The following is a 23209-nucleotide window of genomic DNA, read 5'->3' as shown; positions in this document are numbered from 1 at the left end:
TGCAGGCAGAACAGAGTCACAGCTAATTCTTTCATTCCCAGCGGCAGCTCTGCTGATGCCGAGCATTTTATGACACTTTATTTTCTTAGTTGAGAGGATATAACACGAAGGTTAATAATGCAGTGAATTTTGGCAGAAAGAGACGACAGAAGTATCAGTTTGGTTCTTGGCATCCTCCTTCCGTTAAGTTTTCTGAAGGTCACAAAGCTTTAAACACTGATGCCAAGATTCAACTTTTTATCTTGGTGAAAAACAAAATATACAGTACCTGTATATTTACCTGTATATTATTGCTTTTACAAATCAACCATGACAGGCCTGGAAGATGTGGCTGAAAAATGTTTCATGATGTAAACGTTTCATATCAGTTGATATCAATAATTATTGATTTGTTTTTGCTTTTAAATATCTGAAATGCCAACAAACTGGTGGTGTGACCTTTCCTGTTTAACCCACAGTTTCACTCCAGGCTTGTTTTTTATTTATAAGCGATTATGAGGAACAGTGGCAAAACCTGAAACTGCTGCTGCCCCAGTTACTCAACAGATTGTTGCTAGGTAACCACGAGTTACTCAAAAGTTTGTTGCTAGGTAACCACAAGCTACTCAACAGTTTGTTGCTAGGTAACCACAAGCTACTCAACAGTTTGTTGCTAGGTAATCAAAGAGTGAGTGAGTTGGTTGTTTCCAACAACCTTCACTTATTTGGCCACGAATCTTTCCTCTGCCTACGTCTCCCAGAATGCTGTGCGGTTCTGGATGGAAACTCAGTAAATATGTTGAATACTCAATCGGCCCAAATCACGATCAACAAAATGTAGCTTTCTTCTTATTTTTTATTTATTTATTTTTTAAGCAAAAAAAAAGTGTAACTAATCCCCCTGTGAAAGCATAAACTGGCATATTTTGAAAAGCTCTACCAAAGTGGGCGGAGCCATGGGACAAGGCCAACTGTCCCATATATTTATCAACTTTTCAGACCCTGTTGCACCTTTTTCCCCCAAATAAACCAACAAGTGACAAATCTGTGACTTAGATTTACTGAGATAGTTGTAGGTAAAATATTGTAGAACTAAACAAATTTACACAAGTCAAAATTCTCACAGACACATTAAAATAGAACTCTAATTAACCAATTTACAGAGTTAATCAGCAAAAACTGTGCAGTAGGAGCGGGCGATTTGGATTTTAAGTATCATCACGATGTTTTGTGGTACTATTATCAGTGTTTTTCAACCTTTTTTGAGCCAAGGTACATTGTTTTAATTGAAAAAATCCGGAGTCACACCACCAACCAAAAATGTAAACAAAGATGCTCTGTAGCCGCCTATATTACATATATAGTCATTCTTATCAAAGTGTCTTGAATAGGAATCGAACAAACACAAAAATGTTATCATATTTTACGTTTCTTATTTCAAATTGCACTTAACATGTCCACTTCAAAAATACACCTGAACAGAGCCACAACACTGTCATGTGTGACGCATGAATGTGGTAACATTCATGCATCACTAATTCTCTTGTTTTAATGTAAAATGCTCTGTACCTACTGCCATCTAGTGATAATAAAATTACTTAATTAAGCCGCTAGTTGTTACTACAGCAGACACTCAAAGACGGCATTATTTGCAGATAATTAATTCGTTTTCAAAAAATCTTTTAAGACCAATTACGTATTTTCCAGACTGTGAGCGCACCATACTATACCTTCAAAGTTTTTGGACCTCTCCCTCCAGCCCCCATGGAAACTTACATATATCAGCCGCACCGGGCTACAGGCCGCTGGTATCTCTGCCGCTCTCGGTTTCCCATAAGGACCCAGCAGAGAGCTGCGTCCTAATAACTGCTGGATATATTAAGGACTCAGGTCTCCGTCTCCAAATCCGGTTTTGTTCACACAGAGTTTACGTGCAGCGGCTTTATTTCCCTCCTGTCCTGCCAGATCGATGCTCCTCAACTTAGAAGCTGCATCATATGAGTTTGAAAACATTTCTCCGTCGTGCCTGCTGCTAGCATGGCTGCTAGCATGTGCTTGTTCATATGAAAATTAGCGTGTTCTTCTTTGATTTCTAATTTTGACTTCCAATGACTCACTTCCTGCTAAAGAGCCCCCTGGTGGCTGAATAAATATCCACAGAAAAGCCACATGTTCAAAGTGTAGGAAAGAAGCAGCAGCTTGTAGTCCGGAAAATACGGTAGGTGAAAATGGATAATTTCCACGGCACACCTGACGATCACTCACGGTACACTAGTGTGGTTGAAAAACACTGCTATATTATGATAACGATTAAAAAACCAATAAGAAGTATTTGTGGTACTGGGATAAATGATAATGTTGTTGTTTTGAGACCGTTTCCAAATAATATAATGTTAATGACATAATAATGCAAGAACACATTCTCAAAGATCAATATATATTAAATTCTACTGAACATTTAGCACAGGAACTGGAAGACACTTTAAATATCCAGTAGTTAATAAACAAAACAAACAACAAATAAAATCAATTATGAAGTCTCTCAATAAAATTCTCCTTTGAAAAATGGGCTAGTTGAGACCAAAACGCCAAACTGAATACTTTTATTCCCCAGGTTTGGGTAGAGCGAAAACGGGGAAACAATAAATCATGCAAATGGAAAAAATAACCTGCACTAATACTTTTTAACCACACTGTACAGCGAGATATTTTTTCCTTTAGAAAACTTAGTCCTGATGTTTTTTTTTTTTTTTTTTTTTTTACATTAAATCTGAGATATGAACACAGTTATTTCCCCTCCGGCATAAAAAACTCATCCAGTTGGAATGTAATTTTGCAGATCCTGAGTTTTGTTTTTTTTCTGCTGTTACAGGAGCCACAGTCAGGAAATAAAACCTACAGTAGACGATAGTTTTTCTGCTGCCTTGAAGAGAAAAAGAAAAATGGTCCTTCGTCAGTCCAGCTCAATTAAAACTGAAGCAAAGAGCCGCTGCAAGTGTCTGACAGTCAGGCAGCCTGTGGAGAGATGAAAGGAGAGAAGGACGGGGCTCTAATCAAATTAATTTCTCTATAGCATCCATACAGAGACTCAGGGCCACCAAGAGCAGCACGCTGCATTCAGATTGGACCGCTGAGCTCTGAAAAAGGCCCAGAAGCGACCTTAGTGTGTGGCCCAAAGCTTCTGCTGTGATCTGTTTCTGTGCCTGTGCTGCCAGGAGTGACAAATGGTGCATTACTCCGTTTGAAATCTCTATAGGCTCCCTACATGTTATTGTTTACAACCAGAAATTTTGTGCATGCGCACAATGCTGGGAGGCAAAAAGACTTTTCTTTTCCGTGCCATCCATAGCAGTCAACCCAACCCAGTTGACTAAATGAAACCTGGAGATGTAGGTATTGTTCATTTAGTTCTGTGTGCCACAGGAAAGGGAAAAATAATGCAGGAAAACCGTTGAAGAACATCTCAAAACCATTTTTTTTGCTTTCCTCGCTCTCTGTGTGGGCTACGTTACACACAGACTCGTTACCATAGCAGCCGACAACAACACCACTTAGTTTCAGACATTTTCCACATAAAGAACCGAACATTCAGTCAGTTACAGTTTTATGTTTTTAGGCTTGATGCTTATTTTGCGATTATTAATAAGTGATCGCTGAGGTAGATTAGCTACCGCTGCTATTAGCTAAGCTAACACAGCTAATTTTGTGTTAGCCTGCTCTGCTGATAATCTGTCAGAGTTGGTGGTTAGGTCGTTTAGGTCGTTTTTCTTTTATTTTTTAACTGAACCGAAACAATAAATTCTACATCACGTCTACATGTTACAGTTGTCAGTCGAGCTAACATAGCTAACCTGCTTCCCTCTCCCTCACTATAATTTTTCTGAATGAAATCTTTTTCCTGACCATATCTAGCTGTTGTAGTGTTGACAATTGGTAGCAAAGCACTGTATCCATCCATTTTCTTACACCTTTGTCCCTCAGTGGGGTCGGTGGATGCTGGTGCCCATCTCCAGCTGGCGTGCCGGGCGAGAGGCGGGGTCACCCTGGACAGGTTGCCAGTCTGTTGCAGGGCAACACAGAGACACACAACCATGCACACACACACCTAGGGACAATTTGGAGAGGCCAATTAACCTAACAGTCATGTTTTTGGACTGTGGGAGGAAACCGGAGTACCCGGAGAAAACCCACCATGCACAGGGAGAACATGGAGACTCCATGCAGAAAGACCGGGACCAGGAATCGAACCCAGAACCTTCTTGCTGCAAGGCAACAGCTCTACGAACTGCGCCACTGTGCAGCCCACACTGTATCCCTTTTTCCTTTATAAATCATGAATACATTTAAGATTTTGCGCGTTACATAGACAACAGCTAAAACCAATGCTAGTCATCATCAGCGAGCAGCTTCTTGCCCTCCAGAGGGGAGATAGAGGCGGGATCTGGCACCCGTAACGTTACGCTGCAGCAAGTCTGCAGCACGATTCTCCCGAGTCGTCTTTTGCTCAGTTTGTTGTGCAACTTTCTGCCTCTCAATTTCTGTTTTCCTCTGAACTCCAGCTAATCTAGCTCACTCTGTGCAGGGAAGTTAAAACCAGATGCTTTACTCATTACTTGAAAACTTAGGAAAAACAAAAGAAAACAGTATTTAGTCAATAAGAGGGAAACATCTGGAGCTCAGAATGTGTTTCTAGCTGCAGGATTAGTTTGAGATTCAAATATGATTCAAAAATGAGTCACATCTGTCATAGTTAAACTGGGCTTAATGCAAAATATACCGAAGGCGCATTAATTTATCCCTCCATCTTCCTCAGATACAGAGTGAAACTGCTTTTTGGGGATATTATGACTCATCTCTATTTGCAAACTAGCATTTTGATATGCTGGATTTCCTCCTCTACTATTTCATTCACATGATAAAAGCAGAAACAAGCAGATGGTTTTCCTTCTCTTCTTCTGTGTCAACAAGGATGAAACGTGAAACACCTCAAACACGCAGGCTGACGCCATCCAGATGACATTTTATAGTCACGTTAGCAAGGCACAACAGTTCTGTGTAGCTAATATGATGCAGTCACTGCACACATGCTACAAACAGCCAACGAATCAAAAATAATTACGCGACATTTCAGTTAAAGCCTTATGAGAAGCTCGTGAACCTTTCCACATTTTGTCCTGTTCTAATAACAAACCTTTGTTTATTTAGGCTTTTTTGTGACTCAAGTTCAAAATTGATTTCACAGGGGAATTAAACATTTAACTAAACTGATATTCAAGGTTTTGCAGGTGTTTTCCAGATGCAGTTTCCACTAAATACCTCTTGTATTAACTTGGAGATGCAATAATTATTATATAAGAACATGTTGTTTGTTGCTGCGGTTTCTCAGTTTTGTTTTTTTCTTTGTTGGTTTTTCTCTCTTTCTGCAGGTGTAAATTGTTGTTTTTCCCGATGGAAAGCACTTTGAACTGCTGTGTTGCTATACAAATATAATTGATTTATTGATTGATTGGATGTTGGCTTGTATTTTCTCTAAGTTTCTTTTCTCTTGTACTCTTGCCTCCTTCTTTCCCTTTAAACATTTTCCTCCACTTTTCTCCTTTTCCTTTTTCCTTTCTTTCTTCCCCAATAATATTTGTGTGTTGCATCTCAAAGTCCAGGCCTAAATCCAGAAGAGAAATTGGTCTGTGACGCTCTGAATTCAAGTTATTTGCAAATATGAATAAGCAAGGAGATGAGCGAAACAGGTTGAGAAATATCTCCAAAAGCTTTGTGACTCCAGGGTGGACAGAACACAAATGACTGCCACACTTTTCTGATTTAATTTGTAAAATTAGCATCTTTAAAGTCAGTACTTGTGACAAAATGAGGAGAAGTGCTCTTTTTCAAGACACTGCATGTGTGAAGAAGAAAAATGCCCACAAACCTTTTGTAACCATTAGACGACAGTATAATAAACTGATCTGATCACGGAAAGCAGCCTTTTAAATAAAACCGAGGTCTCCGCTTGTCTGTTTCACTGTTCGCTCATTCAGTCATGCATCACTGCAAATTAAGCTATTGGAGTCAGAATTTGAGAAGTGGTGGCATTTATTTAGTCCTTTATTGATAAAATTAAATTTTGTTGAATGGATCTGTGCTGTCTGCAGAGAGCAGATGAGGCAGAAACTATTCAAATTCAATATTCAGGAGTCACATTTTTAAATAGTTTTGATGTTTTGCTTTCGACTGGTGACGTCTTAAAGGATGCAGAGTGTAAAGGTTTATAGGTTGTTAGTTTACCTTGTTATTTTAGACTGTATTAAGACTGAACTGGAGATATTTATATAAGACTGCATTGACATTTATGTTGTACTTTCTATTTCCCTGGTCTCATCTCTCCATAGACCTCAAATTGGAAAATAATTTTCTATTTTGTAAAAATCTGACAAAAAACACGACTTCTTCAATGCAACTTTTCTCTCAGGTCAGAAAGTGCGATCCACAATCTGTTCTGCTTTTGTCTCTTTGCCCTGCACTGCTTTCTTAAGGTTCGTATAATTTACCCATCATTATATCCTCAACAAGCAATAAATGCTCAAACATTCAAATTGAGACGTGAAACTGCTACCAAACATGGCTTCTGTCATGTTTGACAGAATATGCTAGAAATGCATCTAAAATTGTCTGATACTGATGTAAGTAGCGATATATTGTGCATCACATTGTTACATCAGATGGTTCATATCCCCACAGATCAAACTGTAAAACGGTTTCACTGGAAAAGAGTCATGTATTATCCTGATCCGCTCCGTTCAACTTTAAGTGACGAATCGTCTGCTGCGGCTCGGTCTGTGTCGTCTTTTCCTCCTCTGTGATCAGGGCAGGTTTTACCAGACTTGTCTCGACTTTACTTTCCCGGGATTCTTCATTTAGAAGCCATTACTGATGCACTTCAATTGGCGGATTCTTAAATGAGCCAATGCACTCATCAGGCATTCTGCATTAAATTAAAGGACAGACTTTTTGCATTTTACAGCACCACCACTTATAGCAGCACAGAACATCCCATAATTAGCTGGCGGATTAAGGTGCACCTTACAGTTTAGCAGATCACAGCCTTGCATTCTAATTAAAGTAATTAGCCGCCTATCTCTCTCCATGCTTTGGTAAATTCCTACTCAGAAAATGCATAAAACTGAAGCCGTGGAAATGAAATGGAAGACTGCCTCCATGTGCATGTTTTAGTCTTTTTTTTTTTCTTTTTTTTTTATCCCCCAAAAAACATATTAAAAGTTTAAAACCGTGCTGCAGCAAGAAAACAGAAATAAAGTGAGTTCTAAAAAAATATTTCCAAAGTAAAGTGGCGTTTAAGCAGCTGGTGGTGGGATTGAGTCCTGCTGGTTTCTGTGTTGCTTTTACTCATTTGAACCAATAATCCAACATGATCTGGTTTTAGAATAAGGGAATATTAAGCTTTCGGGATGGACAACCTCAATCTTTTGAAATTCTTTGAGCTGTTCTTCCAGTCATCCAAATGGAGTTAGCTTTAGCAATTTAATTTTAAAACTGTCATCCACTTATCAAAACCTTAGACCAGTGGTCCCCAAACTTTTTCCTGTGAGGGCCACATGACTTTTCCCTTCTGTGCTGGGGGCCGGAGTCAGTTTGTAACAGAAAAAGTGTGACGATTGCAGGAGTGCCTAAATGTAAAAATATATTGTTTTCCAGAAAGCACAATCAAATAATCCTCTCTGGGTTCTTCACAAAAAAAATCCAGGAAGGATTATAGTCCGTATTTTCCGAACTACGAGCCGCACCGGATTATAAGCCACAACCCCAAAGTTTTTTTGTTTTTTTTAAACCAGTAAACATACACATATTAGATGTGCCTTTTTTTGTTGTTCAGCACCTGCCCCCTTAGTGGTCTCTGCACGGCCCTGCTCACGGTGTTGCGATATTGCGTCCAACTGCCCCCCCACCCCCTCCTCCCTATGAGACTAGGACGACGCCCTTATTTTGATTTCTGACAGGTGGCAACCCTAACATCGACCCAAACAAGCTTAGCATTTTCTTACCAAACCGAATCTCTTGAAACCTGTGCTTATCCAGCTGTCGGTAAAAGTTCGTGAGAGAAAGCTGCTGGTGCCGACCGGGGCTCTCTGCATCACACTGCAGCTCAATGCGCTCCAGCTGCAAATGGTCTGAGTCATACGGGCTGCTGCCCTCTAGTGGGTAAATGAGGAACAGTATTTAGTGTGTAAGCTACGCCATATGCAGGCAACAGTACTGCTGCCCTATTGATTTTATGACAGAGGCTGCGGGCCGGATGAAATTTGACCACGGGCCGCATTTGGCCCCTGGGCCGGACTTTGGACATGCCTGCCTTATGATAATCTTAGATCGTTGGCCGATCTAACAGATCATCCTGCAGTGTGTGGTGGGTTACGGTAGATCGTCGTGGCGGATCCGATCTAAATCAGGGGTTTTCCCGGACTGGGAGTTTAACGCTAAATGTGACGGGTAGCCAATCAGAAAGCGCGGATTCCTCTCCGCGCTTTCTGAGGGGAAATTATGAAGGGGAATCCTAAACAGCTGACACGGCGCAACACGAAGTCCAGAGGACATTGGAGATGATGTGTGGCATCATTAATGTGTATTCAACATTTCTTGCAAAGAATATAGAAATGACAAGGGGAGGAGTTGGAGCCAAATTGCTACCGCAGTTGATAAACCCGGTAAGTTTTCAGCTGTTCTTTGTTAAAGTGACATAAATAAGTTATAATGATTTTCATTCAGTCAGGACTTCTGAATATAGCCACATGCATCACAGGTAGATTCTAGTAAAGCATTGATTAATGCCTGATTTTAAAATCAGTTGACTTGTAGCCATTATTTTGTGCCCATGTGGCTGGACACCACACGGCACGACGAACCCGATAGAACCGTTATACCTAGGATTTCTGTCGGCTAATGTGTCTCAGGTTTTGAAAATGGGCCGACAACTCGTGTAATGTGTGCTGGACATTAGACTAAGGAAATGAGGAAGGGAGGCTCAGTTGAGAGCACCGGTGTTGAGCTGTTTTTCATTTAGTGCCATCAACAGAAAGAAAAAAGGCCGGAAGAGACGATAAAGACGATAATTAAAAAGAGGTCGATAGGTTTAATTTATCGTCCGATTAATTGATTTATTGTTTATCGCGACAGGCCTAACGATAAAACATTCTAGTTATGACCAACTTATTTCATTCAGCTCATGTTCAATAGACAGATGTTAAATTAGAAATCTCACAAAACCAAACATGATTTCAGAGAAGCAAACATAGCCGACTGAGGAGGAGTAATGGTGATGGCTTGTGGACTTTAACAAAGAAAAAGTAGAAAGTCCAGTCCAGTCAACGTCTGAGATGTTGACTGGACTGGACTCTAGTTTGTTTGCCTAGAAAGTCTGGCACCTTTATGGAGATGTGAATGTGCAATCAATCTCTGATGTGGACCAAAAAAAGAGAACTCTAGTCCGCCAAAAACATTGGTTTGGGTTCAACTAAAGTGAACTCTAGTGTGAATATGTGAATGACTGTGCAGGGCATTCTGGGAAAATCCAAACAAAACAAATGCCAGAGTCTAGCGCTAGCGGGAGAAGTGGCTCGTGGTCTTTTTCCAAAGACGAAATAGACATCCTACAACGACCGAAATCTGACGCCATTCCATTTTTGTTTACATTTATGAAGAAGGAAGTTTCACTCAGTGTCTTCTTCACAGGTTTTCATGTTGTTTCCTTCAGTGGTTCTTGTTGCAGCACCACCATAGGTAGGGAGGGGAACAGGTTTTTCAATTAGTTTGGATCGTTTGAGACAGTGCAGTGTGAAAGGGAATTACAGCAGCTGAAAATGTAACAAATGTTACAATTTTGGTCCCCAATCAAACCACATCTACCGGACTACCAATGAAATAACAGATTCTCCTTTGTGTTTCCGTCACCTTGCTTTCTGATGACGGGTCACATTCAACAGGCTGCACTCGTTTATCCTCAGGCTACACCCCTCAGGGATATCAAACATGTTTTTATCCGGTTTTATCCTTCTGAGCTGACTAGATCACTCCACACATGGAGTGCAAGAGTCGTCCTTAAGACTGGAACAAAAGTGGGCAATCTTCCCTAGGCAGAACAAGGATTACTACTAAAAACATTCCGGAAATGTGCATAAAAAAAAAGAGAAATATGTCCATTTTGATAAGAACTTGAGTCTCAAACGAACCATTGCCGAGTGTAAGCTAAAACTTGAGACCAGAGTGAAAGGCCACTCTTGTTAAATTTTATGTCTAGTTTTTTTTGGGTTGGCAGTATGACGGATTAAAAAGGCCCTTCAGTTTCAGTTTGTCTGATGGTTGTTCACACTCTGCACTCTGATGATTTGACAAAGAAACTGAACTCTTCTACCAGCCACAAACAGGCTGGGTTTTCAAGAAGACGTTGAGTCGCTAAAGAAAAGTGACAAATAGTTGCTACGACTCAAGCGCAGAGAGAACGGGTGTGAAAAGAGGAAAACAAGGCGTCCAGCTGAACAATGGCTTGGTATGCAGCAGTAATGATGAAGATAATTGCTTGCTAAACTAGTTTTCCACTAAAACCAACTGTGCAATTGCCTCATCTCTGAAGACTGCCTGCAAAATGACACATCGAAAGTTGTTCCAGCAATTAAGCGCCGCGTCCCCCCTCTGACCTTTTTCCGCATAGTTAATGATTTTATCCCCAAGTGTGCAGAAATCAATACCCAGCAATGCAAAGACCCCCGTTCGTATCCATGGGGCTTTTCTTTGGAAATCATTTTGGCTTCGTTTTAAAAACCTAAGCTACTGGAGAAGGTTAAGTTTGGAGCCGTTGAAAGTTGTGATGTTTTTATGGAGGGTTTATGGCTGAAACTGCAAATCTAATAACATTTAATTAAACAAAAATCTACAAGATGCACTTTACTGTTTTTAGTGAGTTGTAAAAGATCAGAGCTTGAATAATGACCCTAATTATTTATTTCTGGCTCCATACTGTGGTGACCATGTATCCAGATATGAAGATGAACAGAATTTAATGCAGATCCTGGAACTTTTACAATGGTTATTATTTTACGGATTCAAAAGGAGCTGCAACTATGAATTATTTTACTAATTCATTATTCTACGATTAATCGGATAAATTTTTTTTTCACATTTTGCAGATTTTTCATTTAATCTCTTGGTCCTTTTTATGTAATAGTAGAAATGCATTAAAATATGCAAATATATAAAAGCCATTTTTAAATAAGAACTCAAAATGCAATAGTATCTTTTCCTTAGTGAATGTCTGATCATATATAGACTAATATACCGATTAATAATTGGATAGCAAAAGGTGTTTTGAGATTTTTGTTTGTTTCTTACAGTATTTGATCCAGTTGAGGAGTTTTGGGAAGAACACATTTACAGACTTTAAATTCAAAATCTATATATTTTTGTTCAATTTTGGTTAAACTACTGCTTTGACTGCATTGTTCTTCCAACAAATGGTCTTTTTTTAAGCCTGTATACTCCAGTTAGCGATTAATCAGTTACTAAATTAGTTTACGATTATTTCAATAGCCGATTAATCATCAGTAATCCCATTAATTGTTTTAGCCCTAGATACAAGAAATGTAATAATTTTTTGTATGTTCAGTCCTCAGTTTTTGTGCCAACCCTCTGCACTGTGAAGACTAAACTCCTTTTCCATGAGGTGAGAAATGGCTGCAGGCTAGCATTAAGGTGGAGAAATGATGGTCATTACACATCATCATTATCATCAAAGTCTCATTAGCTGACCTGATGATATAGACTTTGTAGGAGTGTGTGTCTGTGTGTGGAGCTGACTGTTGGAAAGGTAACAAGAGGCGGCCAACCGTTTCTATTCATTTAATCCTTTGATAAGTTTCAAGAGGAGCTGCATCTTTTCATTTTTTGATGATTTGGATCTCTTTGAACATTTGTAAAGCCAGCAGAACAAAAAGTGAACTCTCTTGAGGTCGATGTCCGCCACAGTTTGCTTCAATTTTTTATTAGAGCCGCACAATATATTGAATCACAGGCGTCAAAACAACGTCAAAGTGTAAAACATCCTAAAAAGGATGAGGTGCCCAAAAAGTACTCAAGTAAAAGTGAAAACTAGCCGTCCAAGACATTACTCAAGAGTAAAAAAGTATTTGATAAAACGTAACGGATCAAATGATCAATCATTTAATATTTAAAAATTACGTCATCAGACGGACCCAAATATAAAGTTAAAACGCAAATTTACCCTGTAAAAGATCAGTAAACTTTAATATTTGTAAAGAACGGTCAAAAATCCAAAACAATAAATAAAACAGAAATAAAAACCGCTTACAGCTGCAACCATAAATAAAATTATGATGTGTCTGCAAACTAAATTGCCCTTCAAAAAATATTAATCATCAGAATGCAAAAGATCAAATTGTAATTTATCATGTGATTAACTGATTATTTTCTTATTGTGACAGGCTTAATCAGAATCTGAAACTTGGCTTTTTATCTTTTGTGTTACAATAAATCTTCTCTGGTTCTTGGAATATTTATCCAGATGCAGAATCTTAATGGAGCCTTTTCAACTAGTTTAGATTGACTTTTGGATTCGAGTGAGGGGAACTTAAAAGAGCATCTCTGTCTTTGATTACAGCAGAACATAATTAAAAAGTCAAGGCTTTACTTCTATTGTTCAGATGAAAGCTGCTTTATTTTCATTTAGAAAACTTTCTTTAGTATTTAGGGGTTTTTTTCACTTAGATTTTTTCAGTTTTCTTCCTCAAACTCTCATATTTCTGGGAATGTATCCATATTTATTCTATTTCAAATATTGTAAAAAAGAAAAAAAAACATGAAGTAAGAGCTTCAAATTTCTGTTTTTTCCCCCCTGCTGTCCCAGTGACTGGCTGCAGAAGTCTCCAGTGTTTCCACACACACACAGACACACACACACACACACACACACACACACGGTGTGCTGCATTTTTCTGTCACCTTATTGATCTGCTGCCTTCTGTCATTTAAGCAAACCACTGCTTGAACACGAAGTGATCGATCGGCGGAGAAGAGAAAAGATCTCCGTCGTGAGCGACTTTGTCTCACTCGTTCTCTTACAAGTGATTATTTAAAGCTCTTTAGGAAAATGCAAACTGTCCCTGGATTCTTTCAGCGTCACAGTTTCAGATCCAATTTGAGACTGAACTAGAGCTGCAACTAACGATTATTTTACTAATCGATTAATTGTATAAAATAATTGCCACATTCTGTAGATTTTTTTATTTAACGTTATCCTTTTTCATACAGTATTAAAAATACTTTAAAAGATGCTAATAAACAAGTAATTAAATTAGTTTTTAACGAAGAAAATAAACATTTTACGGCTTAAAATTCAATAACGGCATTCCTTTAGTGGACACTTGTCATTTGTATCAAATAATTCTAACATCAACATGTTAAAAGCTCAGCACTTACTAATCGACTTAACAGTACAGTGTAATATGTTGAACTGATTAATAACTGGACACGATGCTTATTTTTATTTTATTTTTTTACAGAATTTTATTCAGGTGAAATTTTGAGTTTGTATTTGCAGGCAGTGTTTTTTTTTTTTTGTTCGGTAAAATAAGAATTTTTTTTTAAATGGACAGTTTTGGTTTAATTTTGGTTTTAGTGTGTAATTCTTTCAACAAATTGTCTTTTTTGAGTCTGTATACTCTAGTTTACAATTAATCAATTACTAAATTAGTGTATTATTGTTTCAATAATTGATTAATCCGATTAATCGTTTCAGTAGAAGACAGAACAGACCACAGCTGTTGAACTGCAGAACATTTTAGCCAATGTAAATAATAAATAAATGTAATAAGCTGCACTGGGGGGCAGGACGGTACCTCCTGATTTGTAGCTCCTGTTGTAATGAGGACATGATATTCAAACTGACCTGGACTTTTTTAATTCTGTTTCCAGCTTCTCAAAGCTGAATTCATGCAGCTAACCAAAGAGCAAGGCTTTCAGTGATTGAACCACAAACAGTAAGCAGTCCTCCTCACATGGACTGCTCTCGTCTCATTAGGATCATTGTTGTTTGTTTATTATGGTTTCATTTCCAGCTCCTTTCTGACTCACTGCTGGACACTCCATCCCCTGCTTTACCAGCTATGTGGCCTCAGACTTCTTTTTTCTTACAAACTTCTGGCTTTTCAATGTCAGAGAGCATCCCAGTTTATATTTTTTTTAAATTTAAATCTATAAAAGGACAGTGTAATGTAAAATATACTTCTTTTTTTTTAGCTTCATAATGTTATTCCAAGGCTGCACAATGGCACAGTTGGTAGAGCTGTTGCCTTGCAGCAAGAAGGTTCTGGGTTCAATTCCCGGCCTGGGGTCTTTCTGCATGGAGTTTGCATGTTCTCCCTGTGCATGGTGGGTTTTCTCCAGGTACTCCGGTTTCCTCCCACAGTCCAAAAACATGACTGTCAGGTTAATTGGCCTCTCCAAATTGCCCCTAGGTGTGAGTGTGTGTGTGCATGGTTGTGTGTCTCTGTGTTGCCCTGCAACAGACTGGCGACCTGTCCAGGGTGACCCCGCCTCTCGCCCGAAACGTTGGCTGGAGATGGGCACCAGCACCTCCTGACCCCACTGAGGGAAAAAGGGTGCAAGAAAATGGATGGATGGATGTTATTCCCTCATGAAAGCAAACCTGGAGTGTTGCCCTGATTGTTTCATGCATGTTTGAGAAATTATTTAATCTCCATGGCAACCATTCAACTGTGCAAAATGCCTGGGTGAACCTAACCCCGCCTTCGAGACGCAGCTCCTCCTCCTCCTCCTCAGAGCTGCAGTTTCTGAGCTTCTGCCTCCCAGAGCAGCCCTCCTCCACTTAGCTCCTTCAGACTAGCCAGCAGCAATTAGCAAACACCTGGTGGAACTGCTGAGCCCATAATAGGAGCTACCTCTCAGAGAAGCGACGGTAAAAACGTTGATAAAGGGTTAATAAAGGAGCCATGTTGTGATGACTTCCTGGAGGCGGAGTTTCAGAAAGAGCAGTTTCTTAAAGAGACAGAGGCCCAATTTTGAGACCATAGAGTCCGAAGTCAAATGTCTTTGAAGTCATATTTGATGCATGTATCATTTTTATAACAACTGAATGTAACATAGTTACTTGATTGTGCTATGAAATGGCCTTAATCATAAAAAAATAATAATAATTTCTCACAAATGTAACTTTTTTGTGATGGAGAATTTAAAATCTTTTTATTGTAAATCTAGAAGTTTCACAGGATTTTTTTTTTTTTAGCAGAAATTTATTCCTCTGTGCACAATTATGTTTTTCTTTCATGTACAATGGTCCTAAAACTAAATAAGAAATAAGTACATTAAAGTTTGTCCCAGGTCTCCAAAGTCTACTTAATTTAATTTACTCTTAGCATCAGTTTTAAAAATGTCCGCTCATCAAACTGCGTTTGACTCGGCGTGTCCCTTCAGGGTTACCATAAAATGCCTTGACATGGATTTAAATTCGACCTCAAAGCAGGACGTTTTTTAAAGCTGCGTGTCGTCTTAATCAGAGCGAAGGCGACTGAAAAACCAGCCTGAGAGGCTCCCTGCTGGCGCTCTGAGAGTGTGTCTTTGAATGTGGGAATTAAACTGGCAAAATTTACCTCGATTTTTTTAAAATGAACTACTGGTGTTTTTTTTGGGTGGCAGAACCAGAAAAAGCAGACTTTATCTCTCCAACACACACTTTATTCCACAATGGTTTCTGCCGCCTGGTGGCCATTAGTCAGGCCAATCACACTGATGCGTTTGGACCCGGGTTCACTGGTTCACCAGGATCTTGGCAGCCTGTGCTGGTGCTGTGTGTGTGTGTGTCTGTTCCTCTGCAGCATTCTGATTAGTGCGTTTCATCTGCAGAAGTGTCTCGTGACGGAGATTTTTAGCTCCTCTAAGAGCTTCTTCGTCTTAAGCTGATGAGAGTCTGAATAATTCAGCCGCTCCGAGGAAAAGATGCCTTATTTTACTGCAAACCAAATATTCTGCGTCACTGTTTGTCTCTGATCTCGGGCAATTCATTGCTCATTTACGAACACAAAGCTCCAAATAAAAGCACAGGCTGTGAATTTGAACCTTTTATATATACTGTTGAGTTGAACTGACAGGAAAGGCAAAGAAACGTGTTTCTGCCTTTTTAAAAGCTTCTATTTTCAGCAGGAAAGGCTTCACTTTGCGCTGGATTTGAGTGCCGACCTTCTGTTTGCTGACTGAAATGTTGGCTCCATGTTTTAACTGCTCATAATTAGAATGTGCAGCATTATTTTTTAACCAGATTCAGTCAAGGAAAAGCTCAAACTGAGCACGTCCCATGAGTACACTGCAAAAACATTACATTTTACCAAGTATATTTGGTCTATTTTCTAGTGGAAATGTCTTAGTACACTTAAACTAAGATGAAGCTATTTATGTATTTATTACGATAAACAATGATGTTGTTTTGAGACCATTTTTAACCAACATACTGGTAATGACATAGTAATTCAAGAACCCATTCTCAAAGATCAATAAACTTTAAATGACCATATAATACCTGAACTGGAAGACGTTTTAAATAAATAACCAAAACAACAAATAAAATCAGTTATTAAGTCTGAAAAGGGCTTGTTACGACTTTCAGCATCCAGTAGAAAAGGAGAAAAATTCTGAATCATGCAAATAAAAACTGAGTTTCCATTGATGGTATATTATGTTTTTGGATCTTTTGTAGAAAACATAAAAAAAACTAAGCTTTTGTATAAACAAGAAGTCTCACTTTGATGTAAATTCTTCATTCAGTGACGCGCCTCTCACTGGGTAAAGTATCCAAATATTTTTCTCTAGTAAAAAGTTTAGTAAAACTGCTCATAGAAGTACATTTTTCAAAAGGTTATACAAGTAAATGCATAATTTGTCTGTAATTTGCCGTTCCTTTAACGCATTTGAAATTAAAGAAAGAAAAAGTTGCAGACCTGCAAGTTTTAGCGGCTCCTGTGGCTCAGAGTTCACGCATTATGTGAGCAGGACACAGAATAGAGTTTTGAAAACATCCAAAGCAATAAATAAATCAGGAAAGTGCCAAAGTTTGTTTTAATTTTAAAGCAGTTTAACAGTTTGTAGAGTTCACACGAGCATCAGCAATTTACTCGTTTAAATGTGACTCTTTGCTGTAAATGGCATCAACCTGAAGGGGGACTGAGGATGAAGTTTTTAAACTGAATCGTCTACATGAATATATGAACACACATAGCTGCTGTTTAGTGCTATAATGTTAAATTACAATGTGCGACAGATAAAAACAAGACCGAATGGTCACAGTTGAATTCACAGGTCATCTGCATCAGAGGAGGAAGACAAGTTGTTGTTTATGATGAGTCAGCAGTTTGCGGCTCAGCGAAAACAGAAAAAACAAACACTTATTTAAGAAACACAACTGCTTCTTTTCTTTTCTTCGTATTAGAAGCTGCGGATGTGGATGTGATCGTCTCCTTCTCCTCTCTACACTGTTTTTCTTCTGCTCATTTCTTTCTTCTTTCTTTGTCATGTAGGCTTGGGAGACCAGAAATGATCTCTTTTGAACCAATACATTTCAGAGCGCCGGTTTTGTTGGAAATAGTTTGTGTTGGAAATAATCTGTTCCCCCTCCATAACATGGGAACTAATTAATTTACCAGCAAGTCTTTAACTATATGTATTCCTCTCACAATGGATGACAAATCCTGCAGATTTGGGAACATTTGGTCTTTATTTGTCAGAGTTACTGGGGGGGAACCAAATATTTCAGCTGCCTGAAAGAATCTGTTCCCACTCAATAACATGGGAACTGATTCCATTAAAGAGCAAATGTTCCCAAATCTACAGGACTTGTTGTCCACGGTGAGAGGAATGAATACAATTGCAGAGTTTTTGAAAACTCATAATTAGTTCCCATGTTACAGGGAGGGAACCAGATATTTCAGAGATTACAGACCAGGTAACTTTGGCAAATAAAGAGCAAATGTTCCCAAATCTATAGGATTTGTTGTCCATTATGGGAGGAATAAGCATAGTTAAATACTTGCTGGTAAATGAATTAGTTCCCATGTTATGGAGGGGAAACAGATTATTATTATTATTATTATTATTATTATTATTTCAAACAGATTAAATATTTGGTCCCCCCATAACTTTGGTAAATAAAGAGCAAAGGTTTTCAGATTCTCAGAGATGGAGGTGTGACTGAGCGGTGATTGGTTAGTCCCTGTCTCATGGCTTCTCCCATGTTCTCATGCATCTCAGAATAATGCAGAAATGATTTCAGGTATTTAACATAAATGCTAGAACTTATTATTTTCGACCCAAAAACGACATTAGCTATCACAAATTGTGGATCAATGGAGTGTATTCTGATTCTGACCCATGGTCTGTAATCTCTGAGTATCTTCAGCAGCTTTGTGCGGCTCAGTGTCCTGAATTATTGACCTGCTTCTCCTCCAGCAGCATCACAGTTTTCTGTTTCTCAGAAACAGAAATGTGTCTCTGCTCTTTCATGTGAAGCCTCATTCCCGTCCCGCTCTTTGTGCCCGTGAGTCGGGGGATTACCGCGCTGTCAGATTACGGCTCTCCGGACGGCCGCCTGTATTTTGGGGATGGGATTTAAGGGTCAGAGGTCGGTCCCGTGCGCGCAGCGGTTTGCTTGTGTTATTTTTAACCCCGGTGATGCGCAGCAGCAGCCCATTTCTAATTCATGACCACGGGGCGTCGCTGAGTTGATAGCGGGATCATGGAGGCTCATTTACATCCTGAATCTGCTTATTTGTGATGCAGAAGCTTTACAGGCCTCGTGCTCCGGCTACTTAACCCACTCGTTTGATTTGGAAGATCTGATTTCATGTTTTTATTCTATATTCTTTGGAGTCTATAGGTGCGAATCATGACTTTCTGGAAACAAAAACAGAGATTGATCATCTGTAATAGTAGAACAGAAGAAGAAAAGAGCAACGTTTTTTTGTTTGTTTGTTTTTAAATATTCAAGCTGAATCGACTTTTTGATCGTTTCTGCACATTTCCGATACTCCAGCTGCTCTTCATGAATAAATGCAAAGCTTTTCTGTCTTGTAAACTGAAATCGTTGTAACGGCTTCGCTTTTATCCAGTTACACTTCATCCTGAAAACGATGTTCTGCTGCTCAAGTCTGCATTAAATATTCAGCAGCATATATGCAACGAGTCGCACAGTCGAGTGTTAACACTGCATTAAATCCTGATGGGGATCATGTTCAGCATCTAATGCAGAGGTGGCCAAACTTTTTGTCATGTGGGCCAAAAAAAAAACCTCAGATAAAACAAGTAAAGTAGCCAGATGTCTTTTTTTTTTTAAATCTTAGACTCAACACTCAACGTTTTTACATTTTCTATCTTATAACAAAATCTAGTTAAGTTACAAAACAGGATCTTTCATAGCAAGCTTGAGAGGGTTAGCTGAGTTTAATAAATAAAATAAAAGCTGATTTGGGTGCAGCAAAGTCTCTGGATAGACGTGATTCTACTTTCTCTTGCCAGAAAGCCATAGCAGAAATAATTTTACCCAGATTTAAAATAAAAAGTTTAACAAACAAATTAGTGTTATTCTTGGACTGCAGTCTAACGGCCACAAATGGTCCCCGGACCACGCTTTGGACACCCCTGACCTAATCCGTGTCTGTCCTCCATGCTGCAGGTTATCTATGCACTGAACACAAAAAACGACGAACACGAGGCGGCCATCGCCACGCTGAAGGAGGCGCACGAAGAGGAGGTGCAGCAGATCCTGTCTGAGACCAGAGAGAAGATCCTGCAGGTGAATCTTCACTCACACTGCAAAAACTAAAACCAACAAGTCATTTCTCTCTATTTTCTAGTGCAAATGTATTTCACACTTGAAATAAGGCAAAACTGACTTAGAAGTTATTTTCCAACAAAATATATAAGCTTGTTTTAAGTGAATAATTCCTTATTTTTGATGAAAAAATATTGGTTCCACTGGCAGATTATTTTAATTATAACACATTTTCTAAGTGGAAAAATCTGACAGATGAACTAGAAATTTATTTAGCAATATTGAGGAATTATTCACTTAAAACAAGCTCTTGTATCTCGCTGAAAAATAAATTGTACATTAGTTTTTTCTCATTTCAAATGAACTAGAAACTAGACCAGAAATGCCTTTTTACAGTGTTTTCATTGTAAATGTTTAGTGAACACTTGAACTACAGCTTGACTTCTTTATCAGAGGGTTTGATGTAAGAACTCCTGCAAAATGAAGATAAAAGATTTAGACTCAGAGTGTTGATCTCATATGTAATTACATGAATGTTGTGCTAATTTTGGGCGTTTTATGTAAACATTATGTGCAAAAGTTTGAATTTATGGTTCTAAAGCCATACAAGCCCCGTCAGGCATCAACAGCTGGTAATTATCTTCCTCTCCTCGGTCAGAAAATGCTTCATTTTTTTCATTTTCTCCATGAAAACGTGACTTTAGGAGCGAAACTTTGTACCTTTTTGCACCTGCGAGGTCGTCTTTCCCTCCTTTTTAACTCCAGATCAAACACAGGATTTCATCACCTCAAAGCGCCGTTACAGAGACTCACCACTGTAAAGTATTATCAGATTAGCCAGGATCTCACCGCCGGCTCTCAGAATGAAATCATCAATATTTTATCGGCAGAATATTCGTCTTTCAGGGGTTTCTGCCTGTGAATGGATTGAAAAAGATCTTATGCTTGGGAGAAATGTGTTTTTCACTGATCATGGGAGAAATATGGCTCGGTTCAAAAAAATATAAAACAAAATATCTAATAAAATCTCTTGATTATCACTGATATGCAACAAAAAAACTATGAGAATAATCCAATAGGCTGGAACCCAAGAGTTGGAATTACACTTAATAGAGCTGCAACTAACGATTATTCCAATAATCTATTAATCCATTGATTATTCTGACAATTAATCGATTAATCTGACAAGAAATTGTCACATTCTGCAGATTTTTGATTTAATCATTTAAGCCTTTTTTATACAACATCAGAAATATATTAAAAGATTCAAATAAAAAATATTTCAGTTACTTTTTTAAATTAAGATTTTATATATTTTGTTTGTAAGTGAAATTCCCCTTCAAAAGTATAAATAGTCAGAATGGAAATTATGGAGCTCATTTTAATTCATTGATCGATTATTAGGCTTCCTGAGCGTTTCCTGTTTGTTGCAGTTCAAGAGTAAAATCAGCGATGAGATGGACCTGAAGAAGAGGATCCAGTCTCTGGAGGAGTCCATGGAGCTGCACGAGAGGATGAAGAGGCAGGCGCTGGCCGAGTTCGAGAGCTACCGTCAGCGGGTGGAGGACATGCAGCTCTGCACCGAGGCCCAGGTTAGCGCGCGCGCGTGTGCGGCCCTCTGCCTGCTGTCAGGAAGCTGCTGTGTCCGCCGGGGTCCTGCGGGCACAGCTGCGGTAATCAGTGTCACGTCAGCCTCCCGGTCAAGCTGAGAGGCTGCAGCGAGTTGTTGTTGCTGTCGACAGCAGGGATCCACGCAGACGTGTTCTGTTGTCATTACAAATCATGGTTTGATGCCCGGCATCGTTTTGCTTCGACTGGTCAGTAATAGCTAAGCTAACATTAATAAAGGTATTTTTTAACCAAATACAGCCTTTTGTTGATCTAATATCTTGGAAAACTGATGGAAAGAATTTGTTTGCCAAACATTTCTTCACTAAAAGAGAAGTTGGATTTTGGTCAAATCTTTTTGTAACCATATGATTTTTCACATGTTCTCTCATTCCGTCACTTGACAACAACAAACTTTAATGTGTTTCATGGGGATTTCATGTGTCAGATGAACTCTGAGTAGTCCAGGATTGTGAAGTGGAGCAGAATAAACTGGTTTAGATGAACTCACATTAATCTGCGCTGAACGAGGCACAACAGTTTGGATGAAACCAAGTTTATGCTAAAATGGCATTTTTTGTAAAACTGAAGCTACAACAGAACCTATGAATGCAGGTTATGGTGCTACAGCAAAATGTTTGGCAAAGCACTAATTTAGTTTTATACTAAAACTAATTTAGTTTTATACTAAAACTAAATTGCGGCCAAAACAAAAAAAAATGTAAGTTATTCTTAAAAAAACATGTTTTGTTTGTTTTTTGTTGCTAAAATGGGATTTATGCTAAAACAAAGTTCAGAACCTGAATTTCAGCTAAAATGAAACTCATGCAAAATTTGCTAGCATAGCTTCCTTTTAGCAAAACAACCAACATCTGTTGTGGCTTTTTTTGCAGCGTTAGCTTTTTGTTTTTTTTTTTTTTTGCCCGTCTAGGCCACCGTAGATTGCAGCTCCTTGATTTGCTAAATAGTTACTCCTTCTGGCACATCATGCCTGGATGTCTTTTCAAAGACAAACATCTTCTTATTTAATTAGTGGAAGTTAATGATTATGCTATCTGCGTCTTTAGTCAAATAAAATGCTGCAATGAAGAGAAAATAAATGTAAATATAATTATTAGAGCTACTTTAGATCAGTGAGTTTAGACATTTGTGTTATTTGGATGTTAAAAAGCTGAAGGAGTTTAATGTTTAGACGAGTTTAGATTGTCTTGTGCTCATTCCGAGCCGAAAGGTTTGGCAGTCAGATCAGAATCCCCCAATCCAGCGCATCACCGCCTGGCGTGGACCTTTTTAAAGACTCACTGGCTCGCTCTGCAACCCAGAAACCCATAAATCAATCCCCCCTTCCTTTGACGCAGCCTTTCATTTTCCGTCTCTCTTGGCAGCACACGCAGCGTGTGGTGTCCATGTCGAGGGAGGTGGAGGAGATGAGACGGTCCTTTGAGGAGAAGCTGCGGACGTTCAGCCAGGCCCAGGCTCAGTTTGAGCAGGAGAAGAAAGCGGCTCTGGAGGAGCTCAAGGCTCAGCACAGGCAGGAGATCCAGGAGCTCCTCCGCAGCCACCAGAGCCAGAATGCAAACTACAGCAAAGACCAGGAGAAACTGGGGCAGCTGCACAAAGCCGAGGTACGAGGCGCCGCTGACTTCTGAGAAACGGCTCAAGCTGCTGGCCTCGGTGTGCTGCAGGTTCCCCGTTAAACTGGAAGTTTGTGATGCGGAAAAACTCATTCGCTGCAAAAACACAAAATCTTACCAAGTATTTTTGGTTCAGTAT

At 39.0% G+C, this 23209-nt stretch overlaps 1 protein-coding gene across 3 annotated transcripts in view; it reads left to right on the top strand.

The window, feature by feature from the left end:
- The window catches only part of fam184ab (family with sequence similarity 184 member Ab), a 135415-nt gene that overhangs the window by 37900 nt on the left and 74306 nt on the right, over positions 1-23209 (top strand). For all 3 annotated transcript variants that reach the window (XM_008397242.3, XM_008397243.3, XM_008397244.3), the window contains exons 2-4: positions 19730-19849; positions 21262-21420; positions 22822-23061. In XM_008397242.3, the coding sequence (XP_008395464.2) occupies positions 19730-19849; positions 21262-21420; positions 22822-23061 (519 nt within the window). The remainder of the gene's footprint in view (positions 1-19729; positions 19850-21261; positions 21421-22821; positions 23062-23209) is intronic.

This window comes from Poecilia reticulata, chromosome 21, assembly GCF_904066995.2.
Source record: "Poecilia reticulata chromosome 21, P_reticulata-male-v2, whole genome shotgun sequence".
Lineage (NCBI taxonomy): Eukaryota > Metazoa > Chordata > Actinopteri > Cyprinodontiformes > Poeciliidae > Poecilia > Poecilia reticulata.
Note: the sequence above shows the minus strand (reverse complement) of the source record. Positions and strands in the feature narration are given on the sequence as shown.